The 27,380-nt window shown below is 39.1% G+C and overlaps 1 protein-coding gene across 1 annotated transcript in view; it reads left to right on the plus strand.

Moving 5' to 3' along the window:
- The window catches only part of tubgcp3 (tubulin gamma complex component 3), a 59,045-nt gene that overhangs the window by 20,522 nt on the left and 11,143 nt on the right, over positions 1 to 27,380 (plus strand). Inside the window, exons 9-17 of the mRNA XM_043691221.2 lie at positions 445 to 513; positions 7,559 to 7,691; positions 9,227 to 9,393; positions 12,405 to 12,515; positions 14,644 to 14,755; positions 15,256 to 15,445; positions 18,198 to 18,333; positions 19,143 to 19,211; positions 20,584 to 20,719. Of these exons, the coding sequence (XP_043547156.1) occupies positions 445 to 513; positions 7,559 to 7,691; positions 9,227 to 9,393; positions 12,405 to 12,515; positions 14,644 to 14,755; positions 15,256 to 15,445; positions 18,198 to 18,333; positions 19,143 to 19,211; positions 20,584 to 20,719 (1,123 nt within the window). The remainder of the gene's footprint in view (positions 1 to 444; positions 514 to 7,558; positions 7,692 to 9,226; positions 9,394 to 12,404; positions 12,516 to 14,643; positions 14,756 to 15,255; positions 15,446 to 18,197; positions 18,334 to 19,142; positions 19,212 to 20,583; positions 20,720 to 27,380) is intronic.

Genomic DNA, 27,380 nt, shown 5'->3' on the forward strand with positions numbered 1-27,380 from the left:
AAGGACTTGAGAGAGAAATGCATCCCTGAGGTATGAAGAGCTTTGCTCACCTTGGCAAAGTTTCAAGGTCTTTGCCAAGTTCTGTGTGCTTTCAATCCCCAGCTTGGCATCTGTTGGAAAGGCATTCCCATAGATGAAATGTTATTCATGAATCGAATGAATTCTTTGAGATCTATTTTAAATATTCCTGCTTGTTTAATTTTAATATTTTGTCTGTTTGACACACATTTTTGATCGTCAGTTTGTTTGAAATAAAAAAAACATAATTCTGAAGCAATCAACGTTTTTCTATCTGTAATTTTGAATATTTTAGACCTATATAAGATTCATCCTGACATGCTTAAATAGTTACCATGACTAATTAGAAACTAATGTGTACTGTACACTAACAGAAAATAAATAATTATTCTTTTCAGCCTTTTATTCAAATTTTTATTTCTACAGAGCTTTTGTGCTTCCTTGCATCAGGAGTTGAAGGAATATTATAGATTGCTGTCTGTTTTGCATTCCCAGGTAAAATAAAAAGTATACTACTTCTCTAACACTTCACCAGTTACTCAAACCTCCAAGCTGCATCTTTACATTTGAGCTGATCAGTTCTGTGTGTGTATTTCTACTCATTACAAATCTTCCTTATCTATATGGCAGTAGTGTCCAGCAGCCCTGGCTGAGTAAATTTAAATGACCACCTGTCACTTAAGTTTCAAGCTTACTGTCTCAGTGTCTATTGTGCTTGTGTGTTCACTTGTTCGACTGTGTTTTTGTCTTTAAGTATAGTATTCTGTAAATTGAAACCATTTTCTTTGTGTGAAAGTGCATCATGTTGGCAGGACAGAATTGTTAACTTTACTCCTGTTAGAATCGCCTTAGAGACAGGCATGTTAATGGAGACATCTGAACATCCTGGAATTAACTAAAACATTGCATCACAAGTTTTCTCATTTTTAAACAAATTCAAACTTGAATGTAGGTAAAGAGAAATGAAGCAAACCAGACACCACAACTTAGTACAATTCTTTCCAAAATAGAATGTTATAAACTCAGTTCTACTTTTTACTTCTTCCTCCAAACAGAGTTCCCGTATATCTTCATAAATTTTACAAACATGTTGAAGGTCCATTCACTTTTTTTTTTAGAACCAATCTGCACCCCGTTGGTATTCACTTTGAATTATTCGCAATGTTCCAACTGCTCTCCATAGTACAGGTTATGTGGGGATCATTCCAGTAAATTTTGACTAAGCAACCATCCAATGTTTATTTGAAAATCTCATGACTACAACTCTTCAGCTAGTTGTCTTGGCTTTGGCATGCAAAGGCCACTTTTTCCTCATCTGTTCTCGCAGCTTCTGTACAGCTGTTTCTAATTATCTTTCAATATGATGACCACTGTAGATTTTCATGCAGTGGAGAAGAAAGTTAGGCCTCACCATTTTGTTCCCGGGCCAGAAGATTCCCAGCTCCACAAATCAGGCCAAAATATGGCTGCCCAGATGCCTTATTTATTGCAAATCATGCCAGGCAGACCTCAGGAGACTTCCATATAGCGAGACTGGTTAGGTCGAAAACTTGGTTTGGGGCTCCACTACTGTGACCAAAAATAAAAGAATACAGTATAAAATATTCCTCCTAGTTCTCACTCCGCCTCACCTTCACACACCACCTCCTCACCCCATTCATCCTAACCCATGCCCTCAACCCGGCCCCATATACCCTCATGCCAACTTAATGCCTATTTCCACTCCCTGCACTTTTCCTTTAACTTAGTGTATCAACCAGCTTTATTATTCATGGGATATAGGCATCACTGGCTGGGCCAGCATTTATTGCACATTCCTAGTTACCCTTGAACCACTGCAGTTCATTTATTATATTAAATCCAACTGCTATTAGAGACAGAGAGAGGTCCAGCATTTTGTATATATCTTGATAGTAGAAGGCATAAGTTACATAGCAGGAATGGAGGTAACCTAGGCATGAATATGACTGAGGAAAGTAGAATCAGAGTAGTAGTTCTGGAGAGCTTTAAGGCACTAAAATACAATTTTTTCGCAATAGATGCCCTATATCTACAGTAATGGGCGATCTACACTAGTCATAAGTTTCCAATATTTCCCAGATTCTGGAGTGGTCACAATATATTGGAAGTTAGCAAGATGGCACTGCTATTCAAGAAAGGGGAAGGAGGAATAACAGCGAATTATAGGCCAGATACCCTGATATCTATTGTCCAGAAATTGATGGAATCTTGTTAAGAAACTCTTAATAATGCTCTTCGACCAGCAAAATAATACAAGTCAACATTATTCATAAAAGGGACAATTCATAAATTGTTCAATAAATTGGAGCTATTTGAGGATTCAACTAGTAGGAGAGTTAAAGGGGAGCTAGTAGTATACCTGGATTTCAAGAAAAAGTCTTTAATAATGTGCCATAAAAGGTTAATATGTAAAATAAAGGCTGAGGAGTTTGGACAGGAAGCAGAGTGTAGGAGTAATTGAGGCATTTTAAAGTACGTATGCTGTGAGAAGTAGAATGCTGCAAGGATCAGTGCTGGAGGTTTCCTCCACTTACAATCTATATTCATGCCTTGGATGAAGAGGCGGAAGGTTTGGTGCAGGTACAAAGTTAGGTGAGAATGCAAGTTGGAAGAGACTGCATAAAGAGTTGGACAGATTGAGTGAGTGGGCACAAGGTGTCAGATGGAATATAATGTGGAAAAATATGAAGTCGTAAGAAGAGGCTATCAAAATCTTTTTTAAAAGGTGTGAAACTATGAATGATAGTCATTTTCACAAAGACTTGGGTGTACTCTTATAAGAACTTTATTATTTGCTGTCAGATAATGGTGTTCCAATGAGGATATTTGATATTAGTGAAAATGTGGTGTGAGAATGAAACAAGAAAAATCCACCAAGATGATGCCCAAGGCTAGCTTTATCGTGAGAGCAGGGACCTCTCCATTGGCCTGCTTGAGGAGCAAGTATTAGCCCTCAAATCGTCAGTGTAGTTATTTGGGCACGCTAAATGCAACAGGTGTAAGTCAAATCAAACTAGGTCTGTTTCCGTGCAACAGTTATTTGATGTAGCTGCATTATGGAGTGATCATGCAGCAGCAAAAGTCCAAGAATGCTCAGATACTGAAATCTTTTGACAATGTCTGGTCTGTTTCCAATTATTCTCCATCTGACAGTGGCCAAAACATGAGTGCCATTAAGACATGGTGGCAACCTGTATGAACCACGCATGAATTTTGATATGTCCTGCAGCCAAGTTATGGAATTAGAAAGTTCAAAAATAGTTCCAGCGTAAATTACAGAAGGTTAGGCAGTGTGATACCAGCATGAAAGGCTGGTGGAATGAAATTCAACCTTGCGGTGATTTTCAAAAGTAAAACCATGACAAAACTCAAGTTCCCTGCAATTTTGTGCATGTCCACAATGATTGAATGGATGAAGATGAAGTGAATTTGTCAATCAGTGATACATGAAGTCGGTATCCTTATGGCCTATTCAAAGAATACAGCTTAATAAACGAAAATAAATAATCTGGAAATAATCAGCAGTTCACTTGGCATCTTCAAGAGAAGCGGAGTTGACATTTCAGATTGACCTTTCATCAGATTTGAGGAAAAATTGAAATGTAGGCGTTTTAAAGCCAGTGTAAGGGAATATCTGTTATGGTGTGGAGTGAAATAAATGATAGATGGAATCACAAAATTTCTGAGGCGCAAGCCCAATGCGTGGTAATTGGTCTAGTAAGAAAACAAAGGTCATCCAAATGAGGCATGACAGCTACATAACATGAATGTAATATGAAAGAACAAAGAAAGGAACAAGCAGCAAAACAATACACACCATACACAATGGAAGCAAGAGTTCTAGTCGATAGTTGTTGAACATTATTATTGAATCTGGAAGGCTGGAACGTGATGAGACAAAAGGCAAGGTACTGCTCTTCAAGCTTGTGTTGAGCTTTATTGAAACAATAGCAGGCGGTGGACAGGAATATCAGTCAGAGAGGGAACAAGGTGGAATATTAAAATGGCAAGTGGCAAGAAATTCAGTGTATTGTTCACTGACTAAATAAATGTATTGCACAAAACAGTCACTCAGTCTGTATTTGGTCTACCCAATGTAGAAGAAAGACCACAAGCAGTGAATAAACGCACTAAATTGGAAGAATCAGAGAGTATTACTCTGGGCAATGTTCAAGTCCCATTTACTTGATCAAGTCAAAAGGTGTCTGCAGACAAAATATCCAAATTGCTGCAAAACGAATGGGTCTGGCTTTAAAAGTTTAATCTTTGTGTGCCTCAACAAGGTTTTCAAGGTTCGTATTTGCACCAAATGGAATGGGTAGATGCTGGATGGAGGAAAAAAAGGCCTTCACAAATGAAAATAAAATGTGTTGCCCCACTTGATGTTTTCTGTGATTTTCTTTTCCCATCAAGCTACAGTAATGGCATCAAGTTGCTCAAAATGTTGGATAACCCACTTGGTAGATGATTTGATGTGAAGAGATGATTTTGTAAGTGAAAGTACCAAATCTGATCCACAGTGGGATTCTAATAACAAAGCTGCAGTTGTGATTCAGAATTAATTTGAACTCTGCGTCAAATGATTAGTTTGGTTTTTAAAATAGTTTGATTGTAGTTAATTCTTTTAGAATTAATTCATCCATTAAAACAACATTTATTTAATTTGAATGACCAGTATATTTTCTCTTCATATTTCAAAATGGTGACCTCCTAAACTAATACTGGTAGTTCATATTTTGTACTCAACATAAGTTGCCTCCCATTTATGGAAGGGGAATTTGAGGCTTGACTATCAAATTAAACAATGCGGTGTATAGTATTTCCTTACCTGGGTTTACTGTGTATTTTCCCCACATTAATAGCCATTTGCAACTTCATAACTTAATTCCTGATGAAGAGCTTATGCTTATGCTCGAAACTTCAATTCTCCTGCTCCTCTGATGTTGTCTTACCGGCTGTGCTATTCCAGCACCACACTCTTCGACTCTGATATCCAGCATCAGCAGTCCTCACCTTCACGTTCCCTGCATAACCTATCTAGGTTGCTTTCAACTTTGCCTGCCTTTTCATTGCTGTTGACCATCTCCCTGCAAAAGGTCCTTCACTACCAGTAGATTCTGGCATTCAGCATTTAGAGGACAAGACTTGCATGTTGTACAGTGGAAAAAGCAAAATACTGTCTCAGTATAACAGAACAATTTGAAACATCAAATATTTATCATTAGAATGGAAATAGATTAAAGATGCAGTAAGTCACAGATGCATTTTCAAGGTTTAAGGCCATGATCGTTGCTTATAAGACGGTAATGGTTAGTCTGTGGCTGACAAATAACCGCAATATAATTCCATTAAATGTTTCCCTGTTTTATTTGTAGATTAACAATTCTGGTTAAAGCTATGGAAAGATGTTTTCCTCATTTAACTTTGTAATTTGATCTATTGATGGCTCAAATCCCTTGTTGTAGAACTTTAGAGGTTACGATAAGGAATAGATATCTTTAATATTGCAGGCGATGCTGTGCTTTTGCATGTTGAGTTTTCTCATTGGCAGTCTGTCAGATCTTTTAACAACAACGTGAATTTATATTGTGCCTTTAACATGTCCCAACCATATAGCCAAAGTTATATTAATTATATTTGGATGAAAGCTCTGGTGTTGTGAAGCTTAGTGGAAATTCAAACTGAATTTCATCCACCTATCTTCTCTAACTTTTTGGGGGGGAAATAATTGAGTTTGAAAGGATGAAAATTATGGATTGTGTTGCTGAAAACTTGCAGAATTGGAAAAATATCAAAGGGCAGTAGCTATACTCATTGAACTTTGGAAAAAAAACTGATGAGAGAAAGGAAAGGAAAATGTAGGTAATTGAAGTTCTGGAAAAGAATGATTTGAAATATGGGTTAGGAGTCCTAATTTGAAATTATTCACAAGGAAGGAAAGGGAGCCTGCATTGTGAACAACTTTTTTTTTTCTTGAATCATGCTCAGAGTTAACATATGAGGTATCTCACATTTCAGCTTTGGGGGCAGTGATCTTGTATGCCTTGCGTTCATAAACAATTTGAGGGGAAGTGCAGGTTTGATAGTGTTGTGGAAATGTCTAATTGAATGGATCATGTGTTTTGAAAGTTTCTTTCTTTCACTGTGTCCTCATCGGTGCTTCTCAACTGTCTTGTCTTTGCATTTATTTTCCATTCCACTTTGACCAACTCAATCTCATGTCTTTTGCAAGTGCCTTTATTTAAGATTAAGCTACTAGTTTCAAACTCCCATTTCTCTCCTTCAAGACAAAGGTGAAATTCTATCACAGAATCATAGAGTTTTACAGTTGTTTGTTCCTGTTGCTTTTGTTGCCATCTATCTGTGTCATTGGCAAACCTGGATTTATGACACCCTACACTGTCATCTTAGCTGTTCATAAACATGGTCAATGGTTGAACCATCAACAGAAATCCCTGTGTGACACCAAACCTGCTGCCCCACCCAACCAAAAAAAACCCAGAAACATCTGGACCATTCAAAGTGGATCCATTGCATTCACTGTTTCCAAAGCCAAACATACACTCAAGGTCTCACTCTACTTGCCCATCCCCTTCTTCTGTTTGCTGGTCACTCATTCCCCTCTGCCGTAGTGACAGTGTCCTGAAACATTGACTCCCTCTTGTGAATGCACAATAGTTTGTAGTGTCCCCAGCTGCCACTCAGGCTCCTAAATCCAGATCTTGACTTGCTCAAGGCAGAGGCACCTCCTGCACACATGGCCATCCTGACCCACCAGGAGAATCTCTAGTTTCCCACATCAAGGCAGGCCAGTCATGGGCATGAGCTCCCCTAATATATTTTAATTCAACAGAATACGGACCGTATGTTTCATTTGAGGTTCTAAAATGCTAATTATCTATGTAACATTTTTTAAGGTAGATTTGTGTCCTTAAATCAATATCCAGTCACAAGAACCAACGGAATAATACCTACCATTTTCCTCCCTGGATTGAAGATAAGCTTTTGAGACAATATAAAATTGATCTCTGCTTCTGGGGCCTCTCTGCTCTCGCTCCTCCTTTTGAACCACCATTCCTGAATCCCACACTGGGTCTGTTTGCTTATAAATTTGGAGCATTCGTGGCAGGAAGGCTATCCAGCTGTAAAACCATCTGATTAATCCAAATAACGTGTGGTCAACCAATATTGTGGTGAATCTGTGTAACATAGGAAAGGCTGAAAGAGAGAGGAAGGAAACAGGTGACCAGGGTCAATGTCTTAGGTTTGACAGAAAGGGAATTGTGAGGTTATGAAATGAGTAATTGAAAGTAATTGTCCAGGACTTTTGTCTTGGGATGCACTAGAAAATTGCATTTGAGATTTATAAACATTTGTTGAAATTAAACTCAGCAAGTACATAGAGAAGACACTAAATACATTCTTCTGGGTCCTGGGTTGATTGTGGTGTGATTCCCTGTAATTTGTATAATTGTAGTTGAAGTTCATTTGCCATTTTCTTTCAAATTGAAACCCACAGATACAAGTGGAAGATGACCAAGGTGTAAATGTTGGTCTGGAAAATAGCCTAACACTCCGCCGCCTACTGATTTGGACCTATGATCCCAAGATGAGACTGAAGACACTTGCAGCACTTGTTGATCATTGCCAGGGTCAGTCAGGATGTTTTAAGTTTCAGCACCATTTTGCAAATTAAAAAAGGATGTGCCTTTGTTTCTCACTTTTTTAAAAAGAAGTCATTAGGAAGACGCAACCAGGAACCAAATTGGATGTTAACGTTTATTTCATCTAATTGTTCATGTTGGTGACAAACTCAATTTTTATTTGCTTAACTGAATATTTTACGAGTAGTTATGAATGGAACTGAAACAAAATGGTAAAGGAATGCTAGCGGGTGTCCAAGAGATCATTGGTGAGTTGATTACTATTTATAGCATATAAGAAATAGCTTAGGACTGAAGCCAAAGTATGAAATCTGGTACAAGTTACAATGGGGGAGGTCATATGATAAAAGACCAGACAATCCAAAAGCTGAAGAAACTAGTTACTTTGTGGAGGTGGATTAATGAGTGCCAGGTAATATTTAGTACAGATAGGGTAATGAGATTGGCAATGGGGAAATCAAAGAGAGTACACAACGAACTATCTCTGAATTAAAGGACACCACTCTGGAGTGTGATCTGGGCTATTGATGTAAAATTCAGGGTCACCAGTTTAATGCGTAACTGCACAAAAAAAAAGTAACAATATCATTGCATTTATTATTAGGTCAGTAGAGTATTGGTTTTTACAGGGGATAATACATTAGGCAATCTCAGTTGGAGCATTGGATGCAGCCTGAAACTTGGAGCCCCAACAAACTTGGAGCACTGGGCACATTTTCATCCAGAGTGCTGCAGCAAAGATGTCTTGGAACTGGAGTCAGTACAGAAAAGAGAAACAAATTTATAATTAGTTTAAGGAATCTGACCTGGGAGGAGCTAGGGAAAATTTCCTTCTCTGGCAGAGCGAAGGATACAGGTGGGCCAAGATTATTGAAGGGTTGAAGAGTGTGAGAGAATCCGTTAATGGAATCTGGTGTGTGTGGAATAGACTCTAAAACCAGGAATCAGAAAGGATGAATGGGTCACTAAGAGACGGACAATGTAGGTTGTCACTCTTATTCACAGATTGTGTTAATATTGGGATGGACTGGCCATGAATGACATAAAACACATTGTTTGAGAAAACATCTGTAAGTGGGGAGATGTTTGAGAGAGTGAAAGAGTTAGTTTATGGAATTGTTGAGGTGAATTGCAGTTTGTTTTTTGCAAATTTCTACTTGTGAGATAAAATAGTACAGAAAAATGTGAAATAAGGTCAGATTTATTAGTGCAGAAGTTCAAATGTTCTGGATTCATTTTTTCATTATGTATTAATTGTGTTTAACTTTATGCAACTTGTGAAGATTAGCTGGAGATTCAGTTGTGGCCCTCAGGACATTCTGAAATTGATGGGATCATGTTGTGAGGTGTATATTTCTAATGTATATTCTGTAAATGAAAGCTTATGTAACTGTGTAAAGATTGAAGGATAGAAGCACAGACAATGCTGGGCTTTCTAGATAAAACAAGCTAAATTCCTTAAAGGTATAAAATGTTCTTAAATTTAGAAAGGGTGGTGTAATTTCCTGTTTTGGTTTGCTCAGGAAGAAAAGGCGGAGAGTTAGCATCTGCTGTCCATGCTTATACTAAGACTGGAGACCCATACATGAGATCACTGGTGCAACACATTCTTAGCCTCGTATCACATCCCATCCTTAACTTCCTTTACCGCTGGATTTATGATGGAGAGTTGGAGGATACATACCATGAGGTAAACTATTTTCATTTGTGTGTCTCCCACTGTGTTTCTTAAGATAAGTTGGAGGATATGGATTGTAATATGCACTAGTCACCCAAACAACAATGGCTTCACAGCTCATCCGAGTTGAAAATCCTCTACCACAATTATTTCTCCTCTTCCATCTACCTGCCCCAATTCCTTTGATGTCTGCTTTTCCAATCTCAGCAATTTATGTAATGTTTTGTTTAGCACACTAAATGCAGTGATAAGCAGGTCTTTGTAATTTCTTGAGGTAGAATCAAGCTGTTGCACATGGTGGAAATGGAGACTTGGAGACATTGATGCTTAAGTTTATGCAATTGCCTTTATTCGTTAAAAGCATGGAAATTATGACGGCTCTTGAAGAAAAACAAGTAACTCAACAAAGCAAAGATAACATGAGTAGGAAAAATATCAGCTCAAATAAATGCATATTGTAACAGACTCTCGCAATCTTTGTGCCAACTATTGAGGAAGTTGATTTTTAATTTAGATGTGAAACGTGAGCATTGCTGGCAAAGCTAACATTTATTAGCTATCTTGAACTGCTGCAGAGAAGGTGTTAATAAACCACTTTTGTGAATGATTGCAGTCTATCTGCATGTAGGTACAACCACAGTGGTGGTTTACTATTTCAACAGAGCAACAAGTGGATGTTTTAGAAGATTAGCTGACAATAGGAAATTCTCAAAGGAAGTTACACTTGCATTTCTGGTTTCTGCAGTTTGCTTTGCCTATATACAGTAAATAAAAACAATATGGGTTACTGTGAAGATTTATACAAATTACTATCTGTATCCAGTGTTACTGTGTAAAAACCTGTGGCCTCTATCACCGAGAAGAAGGGCATCAGGTGCATGAAAAGCCCACCCCCTTCGAGTCATAGATCCTCTTGACTTGAAATTATGTTATTGTTCCTCTGTCATCACTGAATCAAAATTCTAGAACTTTTGAACCACTACATCCGTGGGAGTTCTTTTCCCAATGGATTCATAGAATCCCTACAATGCATTTGGTCCCGAGAGTCTGCATCAACCTTCCAAAGACCATACCACCCTATCCCCATAACATTGCATTTACAATGGCTAATCCACCATCTTGTACATTCCTGGTCACTATGGTGCAATTTATCCTGGTCCGTCCACTTACCTTGCACATTATTGGACTGTGAGAGGAAATCAGAACACCTGGTGGAAAGACACACTGATTCGGAGAGAATGCAAACATTTACGGTCACCCAAGGCTGGAACTGAACCCAGTTCCCTGGTACTGTGAGGTAGCAGTACTAACCTCTGAGCCAATGTGCTGCCCACAGGACTGCAGAATTTGAAGGCGGCAACTCACCACTGCCTTCTCGAGCAGTTAAGAATGGGCAATAAATGCTGACCTTAGTAGTAATGCCTACATGCAAGATTAAATTGCAAAAATTAAAAATCACTCTGTACTCCATATATTGTATCTAATTCCACAAATCACTGTGGTATTTTATGGTAACCTTTGATAGTCTTTCTGTCTTTTAAACAAAAGTCATGCTACCATTACAACAGAATTCTGGCATTGCTATTAATTGAGATGTGTAATTTATATTCTGTAACTACTGTATTGCAATAGCAAACTACATCTATAAGTAGATATGCTACCATAAATCAGGGCTGTTCAGTCTGCTCGTTGTAATCGTCCTTGCCTGTTATTCCGTGCATGCAAAGTTTGCAAGTAGACAACTTCAAGGAGAGGCTGCAATTTGCTGTATCCCTGCAATCCTATTTTGGATTATGTTGGAATTAATATAAAGTTCAGATCTATTAATTGTATCCAAGCCATTTGTAATGAAAAGAGGTGAAGTGGGGAATTCCGAGCAGTCCCATTCATCACTGCCAGTTTGTACGGTGTACAAGATGCACCACAGAAATTCACCAACATTACTTAGATTATATTTTCCAAACCCATAACCACTACCATCTAGAAGGACAGGAGCAACGGATACATGGGAACGCAACCATCTGCAGCTTCCCATCCTAGGGACACGTCATCCTGACCTTGAAATACATCACCTTTCCTTCAGTGTCACTCCCTAATGGCATTGTGCGTCTACAATGCCAAATGGACTGCGTGGTTCAAGAAAGCAACTGAGGATGGTAATATTTGCTTGCTTAGTCATTGATGCCCACATTCCAAGTTGCAAGACAAACCAATGTATAAGTGAAGGTATGCGGTGATCAGTGTCTAATCGCACAGATTCCTGCTTTGCTATTCCCCATCACAGTAGTTGTAATTGTGCTGTTGGTAACCTTGGAAATTATTTATTTTTAGGGTTGTGTCTCATCTTTGGCCTTTTGCCACCAAACCATTACATTGTTGTCAATTTAATTGTTTTTTTGTGCTTTTTAGAATCCATTAATGTAAAATTGACTAAAGCTTGTTCCTTTTAGACAAATGCTGATTGAATAGAGTAACATTTACAGTGAAGGGAGCACTTAATGAATACTGTAATTATGCAAATCATAGCTTATAACAATAATTAACGGAAATAAAAATCAAAATTATCAAACCATGAGGTCAGAAGTTTTTGTTTGCTGAGCTGCAACCACTGAATTCTTCACTAACAACTCTAAACTTATTAGCTAGCTTTTATTAGCCCTTCCTGTTGATTGATAGATAGCTCAATTCATCCTTGTTTTACCCATAAAGTTAGAATAAAATTAAGTCATGCCATTAAAGTGAGGTTGACTGAGTTGTACTTGTTCACTGCCTCAGCATTTTATTTTGAATCCTAGAAAATTGCTGCCTTGTGTAATTTACTACCAATTACGAAGGTATAATCAGAAGTTTAAACAAGTGTCCGTGGCAAGCATAATTGTTAAATTAGAGCTTTAGTAACCACTGAGCTTGTGAAAGTGCCTAAGCATCTCTGGTTAACAGAATATTGTATTATGCTTGTACGCAGAATTATTATTATTATTATTACTAAGTATGTCACACCTTTTCCTCACTATTGTTTGAAGTTTTTTGTAGCTTCCGATCCAACAGTGAAGGCTGACAGACTGTGGCATGACAAATATACACTGAGAAAGTCAATGATCCCTTCCTTCATCACAATGGATAAGGCCAGAAAGGTGACTACTCAAGGATTATTCCAAAATGTTTAAAGCCATAGCTTCATTTGTACCTAGACATTTACACACTTCTGCCATTTCTGTATCTTAGCAGGAGAATTACATAATGAAATCCTGATAAGGCCGTTGATGGTGCAGGTGCTTTGGACACTGTTGTCCTCCCAGTTAGGGACAGTGTTGACTCTGTCCTAGGCTGTGTGATCAGGTGGATATAAAAGATTATTTGAGAAGAGAACAGGGAGTTTTACAGTGAACTAGCCTTTATTTTCCCAGCAATAAACATCAATAACTAGTTGTTGATTTAAGCTAATGCTTGAGAGACTTCGGCTTTGTCTGGATAACTTCAAAAACAGTGACTGCACTTCAACGTTGATGTATTGGCTGTACAAATACTTTGGTGTACGCAAAGTGCTGGGCACTATGTAAATGCACGTACTTTTCTTCCCCTCCCTGTTACTTTTGAATCTTTATTAAAATATTTAACACGTAATCAGTCGACTTTATAAAGTGCCTATTAGGATTAAATGATTTCAGAAACACCTTTCTAAACCAGTGTATGGTATGTAACTGTGGGTATGGTAACAGAGTCAGATTCTGGGCTAATAATCTAGAGACATGAACTAATAATTCAGAAATGTGTTCAAATCCCAAAACAACTGTGGGGAATTGACATTCAGCTAATGAAATAAATTTTGGAATTGAAAAAGCCAAATCAGTCATCTTGACTATGAATGAACTGAATTGTCATTAAAAACACAACTGATTCACTACTATCCTGACCCAGACTAGGTTTTTTTATGACTCTTGGCCAATGACAACATTAATGTTATTGACCTTTATCTACCCTAACAAGCTACTCAGTTGTCGTCATCATCATGTTCCCGAGGGCAATTAAGAATGAGCAATAAATGTAAAGTGGGCATATTGGCACATTCCATGAATAAATAATTTCTGTGTTGTGGTGTCGCCATACATAGCTGTACTGAAATATTTATTCTGCAATTTTAATTTAAGCTGTGCCAAAATGTTAACTTATCAGATCTCCCCTAAAGTGATCCTGAAATTTAAATTTGACTTATTGAAAGCCACTTTGCATTGTCACAGATGCTAGTCATTGTCATGATCCCTTAAACCTGAACCTGTGGGAACCGTTGGGAGCCCATTTCATTAAAAGCCCTGGAGGTAGAAACATAAGTTTTAAATTTTGTGTGCAAATGAATATTGTACAAGGAGCATTATTCATTAATGGTTAAACAAGGTCAACATTCTCTATAATAAGGAGTTTTTGTTTCAGGGAACTGTAGGACATTTATTTAGGGGATAATCGGTTAGTAAAACAGTTTTTATTTTAAGCGTAGGTATTCAACTGCAGCTTCATCTCACGTTTTGGAGCAGTGTTTTAAAGTGCTAGCTGAATGTGTGCTTTTCCAAAAATATACTAAAGAACTGCGGGTGCTGGAAATCAGAAACAAAAACAGAAATTGCTGGGCACACTCAGCAGGTCTCGCAGTATCTTTGCAGAGAAAGCAAAGTTAATGTTTGGGTCCAGTAACCCCTTTGCAATTCCTGCTTTCTGTGTTTCTCCAACTGATTCCAGAATGCTTTTGATACCATAGAGTCGTGGAGTCATACAGCTCAGAATCAGACCCTTCGGTCCAACTCGTCCATGCCACCTAGAAATCCTAAACTGATCTAGTCCCATTTGCTAGCATTTGGCCCATATCTCTCTTAACCCTTCCTATTCAAGTATCCATCCAGATGCTTTTAAATGTTGCACTTGTACCAGCATCCACCACTTCCTTTGCCAGCTCGTTCCATACATGCTGTACTCTGTGTTGCCCCTCAGGTCTCTTTTAAATCTTTCCCCTCTTGCCTTTCAATCTATGCCCTCTAGGTTTGGACTCCCCTACACTGGGAAAAGACATTGGCTACTTCTTGAGGGATTAGTGAGCCCTGACCAGCACCTGCACCATGCTCAATTCCCAAACTGCACCCAGGCGTTTGATCTCTGCTGGAAAGACCCATTTGGCTTCAGTGGCCCTTGTCTTAAGCTAGGTTTAGCAGAAGTTGGATAAATGTGTTCCTTTTCACATCTCTAAAAACGCAAGGTTTTTTTTTTCTGCCTCAGGTACTTTTGATTGGAAAATCTATCAATTTCTTGCATCAAGTGTGTCAGGACCGAACTCCAACAGCAAAGATGATGATGGCTGTGACAAAATCAGCTGTTTCACCGAAAGATGGTAAAAATATTGTATTTCACACAAATCTTAGTAGCTTTCAAAGTACTCTGCCTTTCAGGTTACTGTATAATGAACTTGAAAGTGATAAAGAAATTGAAGGAAAGATAAAGGCATGTACTTCATGGGTTTGTCTTTTTTGTGCTAGACCATTGTGGTTTGATGGATTGTTTGTGAACCAGAGCACTAACTCTTATTAATTGATATGTAAAATAATGAATGTGATGCCTAACCAAACAATAATAAAATGAAGGTATCCTTATTAAATAGTTTAAGTCAAATGGTTTGTGTATGAAAGTGGATTATCTATTTGCTTTGTGAATAATTCATCAGATAGCACTTTTATGTTAAAGCTAAAATATGTTTGTATAAGATTTCTTGTAAGTTGAAAAATTGTGAATGATTATATGCAACTCACTGAACCATTAAATTGCACTCAGTTGTTACATAAATTATCAGGTACATTGATATGTTTGATTTTAGTTTTGTTAATTCAATTCTAGCTGCTGAGTTGTTCACTGATTTGGAAGGTGCTTTTCAAGAAAAGATTGATTCAGCTTATCATTTAACCAGCAAATACCTACTGGATGTCCTCAACCAAAATTATCATTTGCTGGAGCACATTAAGGCTGTGCGGCGTTACTTGCTGTTAGGTCAAGGAGATTTTGTTCGACACCTCATGGACTTATTGAAGTGAGTACTAAACTCTTTCATGTTACCGAGATATGTGAATGTATTGTAAGATGAGAGAATCATGACTGAAGTTAGGCAGGAAGTGGTTACTGACTGGCTAATGTCCAGTACAACTACTGATTCACTAGATTGTGGTAATTCTGTCAGCACTTTCAACAACTTTGAGCAGGGGATTGGGGAACTGCTGTTTAACCCTTTGCGAAAAGGCATGATCCTCAGTTTGACCCACTGGAAGGAACAGCTGATAAATCAAAAGGTGAAGCAACGTCTGTGAGGGAAATACTTGGAAATATCTCTTGATTCCCAAATGATATTGCATAAAACACTTGGAATGTTAGTGAGACATTGTCCAGTCCAATGACAGAAGTTCAGATAATGAATTCCCAGTGGGTTGGAGCTGTTCATTATCCTGCAGAGCTGAAAATGTGTTGCTGGAAAAGCGCAGCAGGTCAGGCAGCATCCAGGGAACAGGAGAATCGACGTTTCGGGCATAAGCCCTTCTTCAGAATTCCTGAAGAAGGGCTTATGCCCGAAACGTCGATTCTCCTGTTCCCTGGATGCTGCCTGACCTGCTGCGCTTTTCCAGCAACACATTTTCAGCTCTGATCTCCAGCATCTGCAGACCTCACTTTCTCCTCATTATCCTGCAGAATCATGTAGGCATCTGCATATGACTTCATCGACCTTAAATGCAATTTTAAGAGAATTACATGGGATAGTTTTTAGGAATATGAGCACATTTCCCAGCAAGTCTGTTCCTTGTTCATAAGTCAACCAAGTTTCATCATGTACCTCGATCCCTTCTCTTCACCCACCCAAGTCATCTTTTAACCCCATTTATACTGTACACTTCAAAGAATGTTACCATAACTGTTCCACGTTATTCTCTAGATGAATGAGTTCCACCTCACTTCACCCTCGATCTTTCCCTTTTTTTTGTTAAAATCTCCCCTGTAATGCAGTATTCAAATCTTCCATCATAGCAAAACATTTGCCTAATCTGTTTACTTCATTCCCGCCATAATTTTCAAATCAGTTGCTCCAAAGGCATTTTGTGTCCACATAAAGTCAATCTAACTTATTTAACCTTTTCTCATATTCACTAAATCTCATCACACTTTGTAACTCATGCAGATTTCCATGGCACACTTGCACTTGATTGATAGAAGGGAGAGATGAAGAGCCCAGCTAAAGAGGGAGAGATCACTCCTGTCAGAGTTTAATGGACAGAGATGGGCAAGTTTATCAAAGCGACTCAGGGGAAGTAGGAACTCTCTCGCGTAGAGTAAGTTTGGATTATTTTAAATACAGCATACTCTAATTATGAAGGTTTTGGATTGCCCCCATCCCTACCTCCCAAAGTGTGCTATGGACGTTTTTGAGGCTGGGTTTCAAAATTATTACAAAAATTATTTATGCTGAGTAGCCCAGCTCTGTCTCCACTCATGGACCTGGGTTATGAATCTGTGTTAGATCTGTCATCAACATCTTGCATTTGTACAGCAAAATTTAAAGTAGGGAAATCCCAAAGTTCTCTACATAAATGCTTTCAGCAATGCTGAGCCAAATAAGGAGATTTTATGAGGGGGGGGCAGCGAACAAACTTTTGGTCAGAAAGGCGTTTTAAGTTGGGGGAAGTTAGTGAGTGGGTGGAAGATGTTAAACAGGGAATTTACGAACTTGAGGTCTTGTTGGCTGAAAGCAAATAGCCAATGGTGACAAAAGAAGGAAGAGTACAAACACGGTCAGTGTTGTTCCTCCAACTCAGAAAATGACCGAGTTCAGTGAAACCATCACATTAGAAAGAAAAGTGTTACTGAGAGGCTGGGGCTAATGCATGTTGCTGTAACTGAAAAAGAACTTTGATAAAAGTTTGTGATAACTAATATGAAGTGCTCAGTGTTGATATCTTATGACAACACTGTAAACATATTCCACGATTTCTTTTCAAACTGTGGTGACGTTGATAAGCACTTTTTAAAGATTGGACGCTTAACAAGTGTCTTCAATGTAAAATCAAATTCAAAGACCCTTCTCACAGGCTTGATGAAAAAAGACAGTAGAAGAAACTGAGGAGGCTGTCCAGAAATAGTGCATTAATGATTAATGAAGAGAATATGAGTGTGTGGGACCTTTAACAGCTGATGGCATGGAAATCTTGGATGTGAAAACAGACAGGATTTGTGGACATGAAATAACAAAGAATTTATTTTTGAGACCCTGTTCTGGAGCCATTGTAATTATACATTGTTGAGATGTGACAGAATTTTGCTTGAGTTAACAGTTACAAGAGGAGGGGGATGACAGGGAGAGCATCAACGTAGTGATGTCTGGGTCAAAAGAAGATGAGAAGATACAGAGCAGAGGTGGATGGAAACATTCAGTTTTTGTTATGGAAGTGATATGAAATTTAAAACTAAACTTGCTGTAAAAAAAACATTCTTGGAATTATGAATGATTTGAATTTGCCTGAGACTGCAGAGGTTACAAGAATCATTAGCAATGCAGCAGACTGATGATGATGATGATGACATCAGTCTATTTATCAGCCTTCATGTGGAATTGATTATCAGACAATATCCAATCTAATGAGTCTCTATCCTTTGACGTGATTTAGCTTGAGTTTACACATATGTGATGTGTTTGTAGTCTGTTCTGAAGTTCTGTCAAGTTAGTCAAATGAGCCATGGGATAATTGTGGTAGGAAATAAAATTGTTAGTGATTTTGTATGGCACCATTGTTGTATTATAGGCCAGAGCTGGTGCGATCAGCCTCAACATTGTATCAGCATAATCTGACTGGAATCCTTGAGACAGCTGTCAGAGCCACCAATGCACAGTTCGATAGCCCTGAGATTCTGAAACGTCTGGATGTTCGCCTTCTGGAGGTAACTAATAATATGGATGAAACGAACACAGAAAATTCAGGAGAAACTCTTCAGGTTTGGCAGTACCTGTGGAGAGAGAAGCAGAACTAACGTTTCGAGTTCACTGAGTCTTTGATTCTGAAGAAAGGTCAAACTGGACACAATGTTAACTGTGTTTTTCTCCATCAGAGTGCTGTGAGATCTGGTAGGTTTGTCCAGCATTTTCTGTATTTGTTTCAACTTTCTAGTTTCCATTAGTATTTTGCTTTTGTTTTACAATGTGTGCACATGAAGCAAATATAAAGCAAGTGCTATATGCTTTAATTTCACTTTCGGGCTGGCAGTCCAATCTGATAGTATGAAGATATCTTCATTGTAACTATCATGGATAAAATGGAAAGCTTCTGTTGCTAACATGAGACATGTTTGGCTCATATACCTTGTTTGAAGGCTTTGGTCAATAAGTGTTATACTGTGACTTTGACTATTGTGTATAATTTTTCTGTGGACTGGAAGTACCTTCAGTGATGTATTTTCAGGTCCAGCTCATTGAGGGCTGATTGGTAACATCACAATATGAAATTGCAGTCAGACTTCCAATTAGCTGTAAACACAGGAACCCTTTTCCACACTGCTCAAACACTTGTGATTGTGGCAGTCATATCATCTTAAGCAAATTAGTAGCTACACAATATTGCAGAAAGCTGCATGCCTACAAACAAACAAGCCAGTTACAAACAGTGTTCCCTTTAATTCGAACTGAGATTCAAGGGAACGTGAGTACTGCCATTGTCTCTAAACTTACTGTCCCCCTTTTTCATTCTTTTTAGATATCAGCTGGAGATACAGGTTGGGATGTCTTCAGTTTGGATTATCATGTTGATGGCCCAATTGCAACAGTAAGTTCATGTACAGTGAAGAGGTAATTGTAGGAATTCTGGAAATAGATCTGGATGATTCAGAACCTGAGCACTTTGTTGTAAAGTTAGTTTCATGGTGGTTCTTAAAAAGCTTCTTATTTCATTGCACTCAACCTGAAAGTGAATTGAGTCAATAATTTATGAGAGCTAAAAGATTTGCAGTTTTAAAAATTAATACCATCTGTGGTATTTTACAATGACCCAGTGTTTTCTTGTAATAGCTTAAACAGAGTTCTTGTAGTTCACCAACAATAAATTATTTGGCTTTTCTGTACTTAGGCAAAAGTGGTCAACCAGAAATTGAAATCCTTATGTTATTTTTGTTTGTAAAAAGACTCAAAATCACATTTGTAGCTGCAGAAATTCATGATCAGTGTACTCCAAGTGCAATATCACTTTGGACAATGACATTCTAATAATTTCATCACTAATATTAACGTTAGAAAATTTCTGTTCATTTTCCATCCTCCTCCTAAGAGGACAATTCCACCCATCCTTACGTCTGTACTCTCTTCCCAACACCCCCATGCATTCTGCCCTCCTAGCAAACCCTCTGCACTTTCCACCTATTCTCCCATCTTTTCCTTATTTCCCTCAACCCTACCCCTTGTCCCCACCCCCATTCCTACTGTACCTTCCTATTTCCTCTTTTACTCCACTCACTTTGTCCCTGAACCCTACTCCATCTTCAACCTGCTCATTAACTCTACTCTCTTGACACACTTCCCTCTCTACACCCCCTGTACCAAATCCACCACCCTGCCAGCTCTCCCTTTTTCTTCCCCACACCTCAACCTGGCCATCCTCTGTTGGATAAGGACCATGCAGGTACCATGATTATGACCGACAATAGATCTCTGAAGCAAGAAAGTTAAACTATGCAGTGTTGAATGTAAACAGCAATATAAAGCTGGTTCCTGTGACCCCAGTCCTTCCTTCCTTCCTATTTAGCTGTGGTAATGTTTCATCAAGTATTCTGTTGACTGATAATCACTGATTCTTTCTCTACCGATATACATCAATGTCAAAAAAACACCTCTGCTTCTATCTTCTTTTCAGCTGGTCTATCTTTTAAGATCCCAACCTCTACACGATTGGCTCAATCTGATGTCACGATCTCTCTCCTTTTGCCTTGTCTGTTTTTATTTTCACTTCTACTCCTCTCCACTCCTCCCCCAACCCCTCTGACATCCTTTTATGTAAACCCACTGCAACCCATTGCAACCAGACTCTATCAAAGATGTGTTTGTTCAGCATCCTAGGTGAGGTAACTTTGGTGAGAATGCGTACTTTGGGAACCTATGCCTTTTGGCAGTTGTTAATGTTTTATTTTCTGTGTGTTCTGCTTTAGGTATTTACTCGAGAGTGTATGAGCCATTATTTAAGAGTATTCAACTTTCTCTGGCGAGCAAAGCGAATGGAGTACATTCTCACTGATATCTGGAAAGGGCAAATGTGTCATGCTAAACTACTGAAAAACATACCAGGTACAAATTTACTTTGAGCCTTCTCCCTCTTTCCCTGCTGTAATCACGCACCACACTTCCCTAGCCTCTTGTGAAGGACCATCTTCTGCTGCAGTTTGATATTATAGCATTTCACTCTGAACAGCATGTCTTAGTTCGGACTGAGGAGGCTAACAGTTCAACCCTTGTATTAGCATTTTTGTGCTCCTTTTGGTCTGAGTCACAGGACAGTATTAGGGATTGAATCTAGTTTTTCCTCTTTATTGTTTCCTCCTGAATTAGCTACAGCACACAGAATTGACTATGACTGAGACTAACTAACAGGAGTTCAGTCTGAGACTCTTGATGCTTCCTTGTATCTATCGTCTATGCTCCAGCAACCTTGAAAGACAATGGATCTCACCTAGAGAATGTTAGCTGGACTCCTTGTGACAAATGACAGAGGATCAGTGTAAATATTGTTGTTCAAGCCTGTAAACACTTGAATGGGTTGTGAAAAATAAACTCACTTGCTCTCTATTGGAACTTGCGTGAATAAATGTAGCTGAAAATGTGTTGCTGGAAAAGCACAGCAGGTCAGGCAGCATCCAAGGAGCAGGAGAATCGACGTTTCGGGCATGAGCCCTTCTTCAGGAATGAGGAGAGTGTGCCAAGCAGGCTAAGATAAAAGCTAGGGAGGAGGGACTTGGGGGAGGGGCGTTGGAAATGTGATAGGTGGAAGGAGGTTAAGGTGAGGGTGATAGGCTGGAGTGGGGGTGGGGCGGAGAGGTCAGGAAGAAGATTGCAGGGTAGGTGCTGAGTTCGAGGGATTTGACTGAGACAAGGTGGGGGGAGGGGAAATGAGGAAACTGGAGAAATCTGAGTTCATCCCTTGTGTTTGGAGGGGCGGAAGATGAGGCGCTGTTATCCCTCTTTTCCTTGTTTTTTTATCTTGTTGTCTACAACTCACTGACACATTGAATGCATGAGAATCATCCTAGTAAAAGGAGTGCCATCCTTTTACTAGACAGTATCACTATTGGATGTGTATCCAGGCATGATTCCAACCCTGGAACATTGCTAATTGTATTCATTTCCACTGCACCACGATCTCACCCGGACTGCTTTGACAGTACCTTCCAAACCAGCAACCTCTATCACCTAGAAGGACATAGCAGCAGATGAATGAGAACAGTACCATCTTAGAGTTTCCCTTTGAGTTTATGATCATCCTGACATGGAACAATATCACTGTTCCTTCAGTGTCTCTGGGTCAGAATCACGGAACTTTTTTTGTTAAACAACAAAACAGCACTTGGTCTGCAGCTCACCCCTACCTTCTCAAGAACACCTCGGTATAGGCAAAAAGTGCTGGTCGAGCCAGTGAGGCCCATGCCCAGTGTGGAACTTCAGAACTGAGCTGAAGAAGCAATTTATTGATGTGTGGGATGTAGGTGTCCCTGGCTGGCCAGCATTTATTGGCTGTTCCTGGTTGCCCCTTGAGAAGATCGTGGTGAGCAGCCACCTTGAACTGCTGCAGTCCACCTGCCTTGGATTGACCCACAATGCCATTCGGGAGAGAATTCAAGATTTTGACCCCCAATGCAGGGGGGTTGAATATATAACCCATCTTGCTAGAGTACTGTGTTAGTCTACCCTTTTCTGCTTGATAATGTGATTGAGAGATACTTGAAATGTGTAGAAGAATCAGTAAGCTTTTCTGATGCTCAAATTTTGATTATCAGATTTTTTATTCTTCTCAGTGTGGTTTCAGAATAATCCACCAGAGGGCAGAAGGAGATGAGAATGACAGGAATAAAAACAAAAAGTACTGGAAATGCTGAGCATTTTAAGCAGTATCTATTGAGTGTTATGATCGTAGTGAAAATGGGCTATCAATATTCAGCTTTCATCATGAATTTTAATACTTTTGACCTAAAATGGCTGTGTGATCACATCATAAGTTCGGGAAACCAAATGGAACGTGCAAAACTGGCTTCGTCAAAATTACCATTTTAATCACGAGGTGCTGAAATGCAGTAAGCTGTCAAGAAATTCCCATCTCCTCTTTTACTCTCACTTGCATGGAAAATTCAAATTAAGAAATAAAAGTTGTCTACAACTGTCCGGCTTGAAGTGGAGCAATGACACAGACCCCAGAATCCACAAAGTAACTTCTCATCATTTATATAAATGGTTTGGATGTGAGCATAAGAGGTATTGTTAGTAAGTTTGCAGATGACACCAAAATTGGTGTTGTCCTGGACAGCGAAGGAGGTTACCTCCAGATTACAACTGGATCTTGATCAGATTGGCCAATGGGCTGAGCAGTGGCAGATGGAGTTTAATTTCGATAAATGCGAGGTGCTGCATTTTGGGAAAGCAAATCTTAGCAGGACTTATGCACTTAATGGTAAGGTCCTAGAGAATGTTGCTGAACAAAGGACCTTGGAGTGAAGGTTCATAATTCCTTGAAAGTAGAGTCTAAGTAGATAGGATAGGATAGGATAGTGAAGAAGACACTTGGTATGCTTTCCATTGGTATGATTCCTGAAGAAGGGCTTTTGCCCGAAACGTCGATTCTCCTGTTCCCTGGATGCTGCCTGACCTGCTGCGCTTTTCCAGCAACACATTTTCAGCTCTGATCTCCAGCATCTGCAGACCTCACTTTCTCCTCAATGCTTTCCTTTATTGGTCAGAGTATTGAGTACAGGAGTTGGGAGGTCATGTTGCAGCTGTACAGGACATTGGTTAGGCCATTTTTGGAATATTGTGTGCAGTTCTGGTCTCCCTCCTATTGGAAGAAGGTTGTGAAACGTGAAAGGGTCCAGAAAAGATTTACAAGGATGTTGCCAGGTTAGAGGATTTGAGTTTAGGGAGAGGCTGAACAGGCTGGGGCTCTCTTCCCTGGGTGTTGGCAGCTGAGGGGTGACCTTTGTAGAGGTTTGTAAAATCATGAGGGACATGGATAGGATAAATAGACAAAGCCTTTTTCCCTGTGGTTGGGGAGTCCAGAACTGGAGGGTATTGGTCTACGGTGAGAAGGGAAAGATATAAAAGGGACCTGAGGGGCAGCTTTTTCACGCAGCGGATGGTGTGTGTATGGAGTGAGCTGCCAGAGGAAGTGGTGGAGGTTGGTACAAATGCAGCATTTAAAAGGCATCTGGATGGCTATATGAATAGGAAGGGTTTGGAGGGATATGGGCTCAGGGGTGGCAAATGGGACTAGATTAGGTTATGGTATCTGGTTGGCATGAACAAGTTGGACCTAAAGGTCTGTTTCTGTGCTGTACTTCTCTATGACTCTAACAGTAGTTCAACAGCCTTGGAGTAACCATGAAGAGAAAACTATTAAGGTGGACCTTCAACAGCAAAGATCCTGAAAGCTTCTGCCTATCTCCCGCTCTCGATGTCTGAAACAGAGGCAAGTGAAAAAATCAAGTTGCAACATTGAGAAATGAAAGTTATGCTCATTCCTGAGTAAATGACAGTAGCTAACCGGTTGGGACTCTGGTTTCGCTCGCGCAAGTTGAGGATTCTTAAATGCTTCAAATTACAACAGCCTGTGCATTCCTATCTGTATGGATAGATTACTATCACCCTCATTTGTCCTTTAAGGTTGTTACTTATGCATTAGATGTTGCATTGTGTAGTTTAAGGAAGAGCAAACCAGGAAGATGCTCTGGTATAGAGAATAAAATCAGAATGGCAGTCAACATAAAATGAAAGTCAAAAAGGTTACACAAACATGTAAATAGTAAAAATGGATAGTGTGAAATTTGAAAGAGGTACTGGAAAGACTGATTGTTCTTCAGGTTAGACAAGTCAACTGCTCTGGTTGCTAAAGGAAAGCAAGAGTGGAGATGTGGAAAGGCTTGCCTTAATTTTTCAATCTTCCCTAGATATGCCCGACATACCAGAGTATGGTAGTTTTGACCCCCTTACTCAAGAAAGGCTGCGAGGACAGTTTTAGCAACTATAGGCCAGTTAATCTAAAATCAATGGGAGGAAAGGTTTTCAAATCCATACTCAAAGAAATAATTAATAGAAACTTGGAGAGTTTTGACTTAATTAAGGAGAGCCAGCATGGATTTGCAAAAGGCAGATCCTGGTTGAATAACCTAATTGAAGTTTTGATTAATAGAGAAAGTTGAAGGTTGATGTGAATATGGTGGCTCTTATCCATGTAGATTTTATGGACGGCATGGAAGGTTGATTAACAAAATTGAGCCTCGTGGAGTTGGAAGGTCAGTGTAAAATTGGATTTTAAAAGATTGGCCTAAGGGCAGAAAAGCAAGTTGTGGTGATTGCTTTTCCAGCTGGAGGTTGATAGCTTTACCAAGAGTCAGGGTTATGGTTACTGCTTTTTTATTTTGACTATTTATGTGACTTAGTGTAATATGAAGTAAGATTTCAAAGTTTGCAACCACACTTGGAGAAGTGGCTTACAGTGAGGATAACATGAATCACTTACACTGGGACATAAGTTGACAGAATGGACAGACAATTGGCAGATGAATTTAGTATTGTAGAAGGTGTGAAGTGAGTAATTTTTTAAAAAAATTCTCTTAAATAAATACTTTGGACTCGCTGCATGGCTGCCACTGATCATGTAATGGCCGTTGACAACAATATCTGGAAAGTTCTAATCAGTAACCCAAGAATTAAAGTTTACATCATCCTTCTATTATATGTCTTGCAACATGTATATGTTCCAGGCAACTTGACATAGAGGAATAGTGGACTAGATGTCTGCCTCCACCAGTTTGAAACAAAGACAACCATTAAAAGGCACTGTGCGTGAGATAAGGCCCCTAAAGGCCTTTGTAGTCATCTTCTAAAACACACAAGGTGCATTGAAACCACTTCATTTGTTGACTGTCTCAACCAGGACTGAAATGGCAGACTTGTTTGAAGAGCTTTACACAAGTTTAACAAGTCCAGGATTTTGTCCAGAGAGGGGAACAGAGTCCCAATCAGAGAGAATTCTAGTGTGGCAACGTCCCCTGGATTTACCTACGTCTGATCCCCTGCAAAAAGGAATTCTATCACACCAGCCGACTGCAAGAGACATTGACATACTAGTCTCTCATTCACGTGAATTAATGCCAATGTCATTGATCTTTTAGCAATTCATAAGTGTAACTTCTATCAATTTCTTTCTTGATTCCTTTTGTGTCCTGAGTTTTGAGTAGATTAATAAAATCTACTTTTGTTTAACCTGTGATTCATACGGATAGAATGCTTTCCATGGTATATCTGTAAAAATTGATGAGAGTTCTTGTGAACATGCCAAATTTCCTTAGGCCTCTGAGAAGTTGGGGCATTGGTGTGTTTTCTTGATAGTGGTGTTGACATGGATGGACCAGGGTTGATTGTTCGTGATATTTGCTCCTATGAACTTTTAGCAAGCTGTGAGATCTTAGTGAGAGGCAATATATACTTGAGTGGAATAATTTTCAGAAATGTGCAGCAGCAGGCATGTGCATTAATGTTTTGAATGGAGCAAGAGACTGGTTAGCAAAACGTGCAAATCTTGAGCTTCATAGGTAGAAGCATTGATTGATTTGATTGCATCTATGTTGGATGAACACAATGTACCAATGGCTTTATTCTATGCTATAAATGATTAGGTCACAGCCAGAAAACTGTACACAGTGCTGTCACTGTAGTACAGTAAGGATGTGATTTCTCTGGAGAGGTTCAGAGGAGATTCACCAGGATGTTGCCTGAGATGGTGTATAGCTATGAAGGGAGGCTGAATAACACTGGATTTTCTTTGGAGCAGGGAAAATTGAAGGGGGCTTGATAGAGGTGTAGAAAATTGAGGGGCACAGACAGGAAGGATAGAAAACAGTTGTTCCCTACTTAAAGGTCAATAGCAAGGAACATAATTTTCAGATTTAGAGGGCATTTGAGGAAAACGTTTTTTCATCCAGGCGGTGATTAGCATTTGGGGCCTGGGAGGGTTGTTGAAGCAGGAAACTTAACATAGATGAACGTTTGAAGTGTCATAACATTCAAGGGTATGGACTGAGTGCTAAAAAAGTGGGACAGGTGTAGATTTTGTGTATTTTGGGTGCACATACTTGATGGACTGAATGGCCACTTCGGTGTTGTGTGATTCAGTCAAATGACTTAACGACTCTACAATAAGAGAGAGAGTTTTTACTTCTGCTGGTTGGAATGTCTAGGACTAGATAACATTGTCTAAATAATAATAGTAGACTTTTGAACGTTAGGGACAATGTACATGTCTTCAAAAAGCTTTCCGTTTTAGTTTCATTTTTGGGCAGTTCCACAAAAGTCCCTATCTGGAGGGGGATGTGCAAAGCTAAGATCCTGAGAAATGGAGAAGATCATTAGATTTGTTAACATTGGATTACCTTAGAGAAAGGAATTGGTAGTAATTTGAGATAAGTGTTTTGATAAAATTCTGAAGGTGTTATTTGAAGCTGAGTATGCTAAAACTCTGATATAGCTCCAGGGAAAAAATATCATCTGATTGTCCATCCAAGAAGTCACGATTAACTTAAACCTTTTGATGTATTAGAAAAGATTTTTTTCCTTGGTGTTCAATATTATGCAAGGGATGTTTTTGAGACCTATGAAGGAATGTCATTGGAGTAATGGGATTCTATTTTTGTCATATTTTTGCAATCTTTAAGTTTGTGTTATATGTAATTGGATTAGTTTTTTTCTA

Source organism: Chiloscyllium plagiosum, unplaced genomic scaffold (assembly GCF_037043375.1).
Source record: "Chiloscyllium plagiosum isolate Xiang-an unplaced genomic scaffold, Cpla_swu_hap1 HiC_scaffold_6, whole genome shotgun sequence".
Taxonomy (NCBI): domain Eukaryota; kingdom Metazoa; phylum Chordata; class Chondrichthyes; order Orectolobiformes; family Hemiscylliidae; genus Chiloscyllium; species Chiloscyllium plagiosum.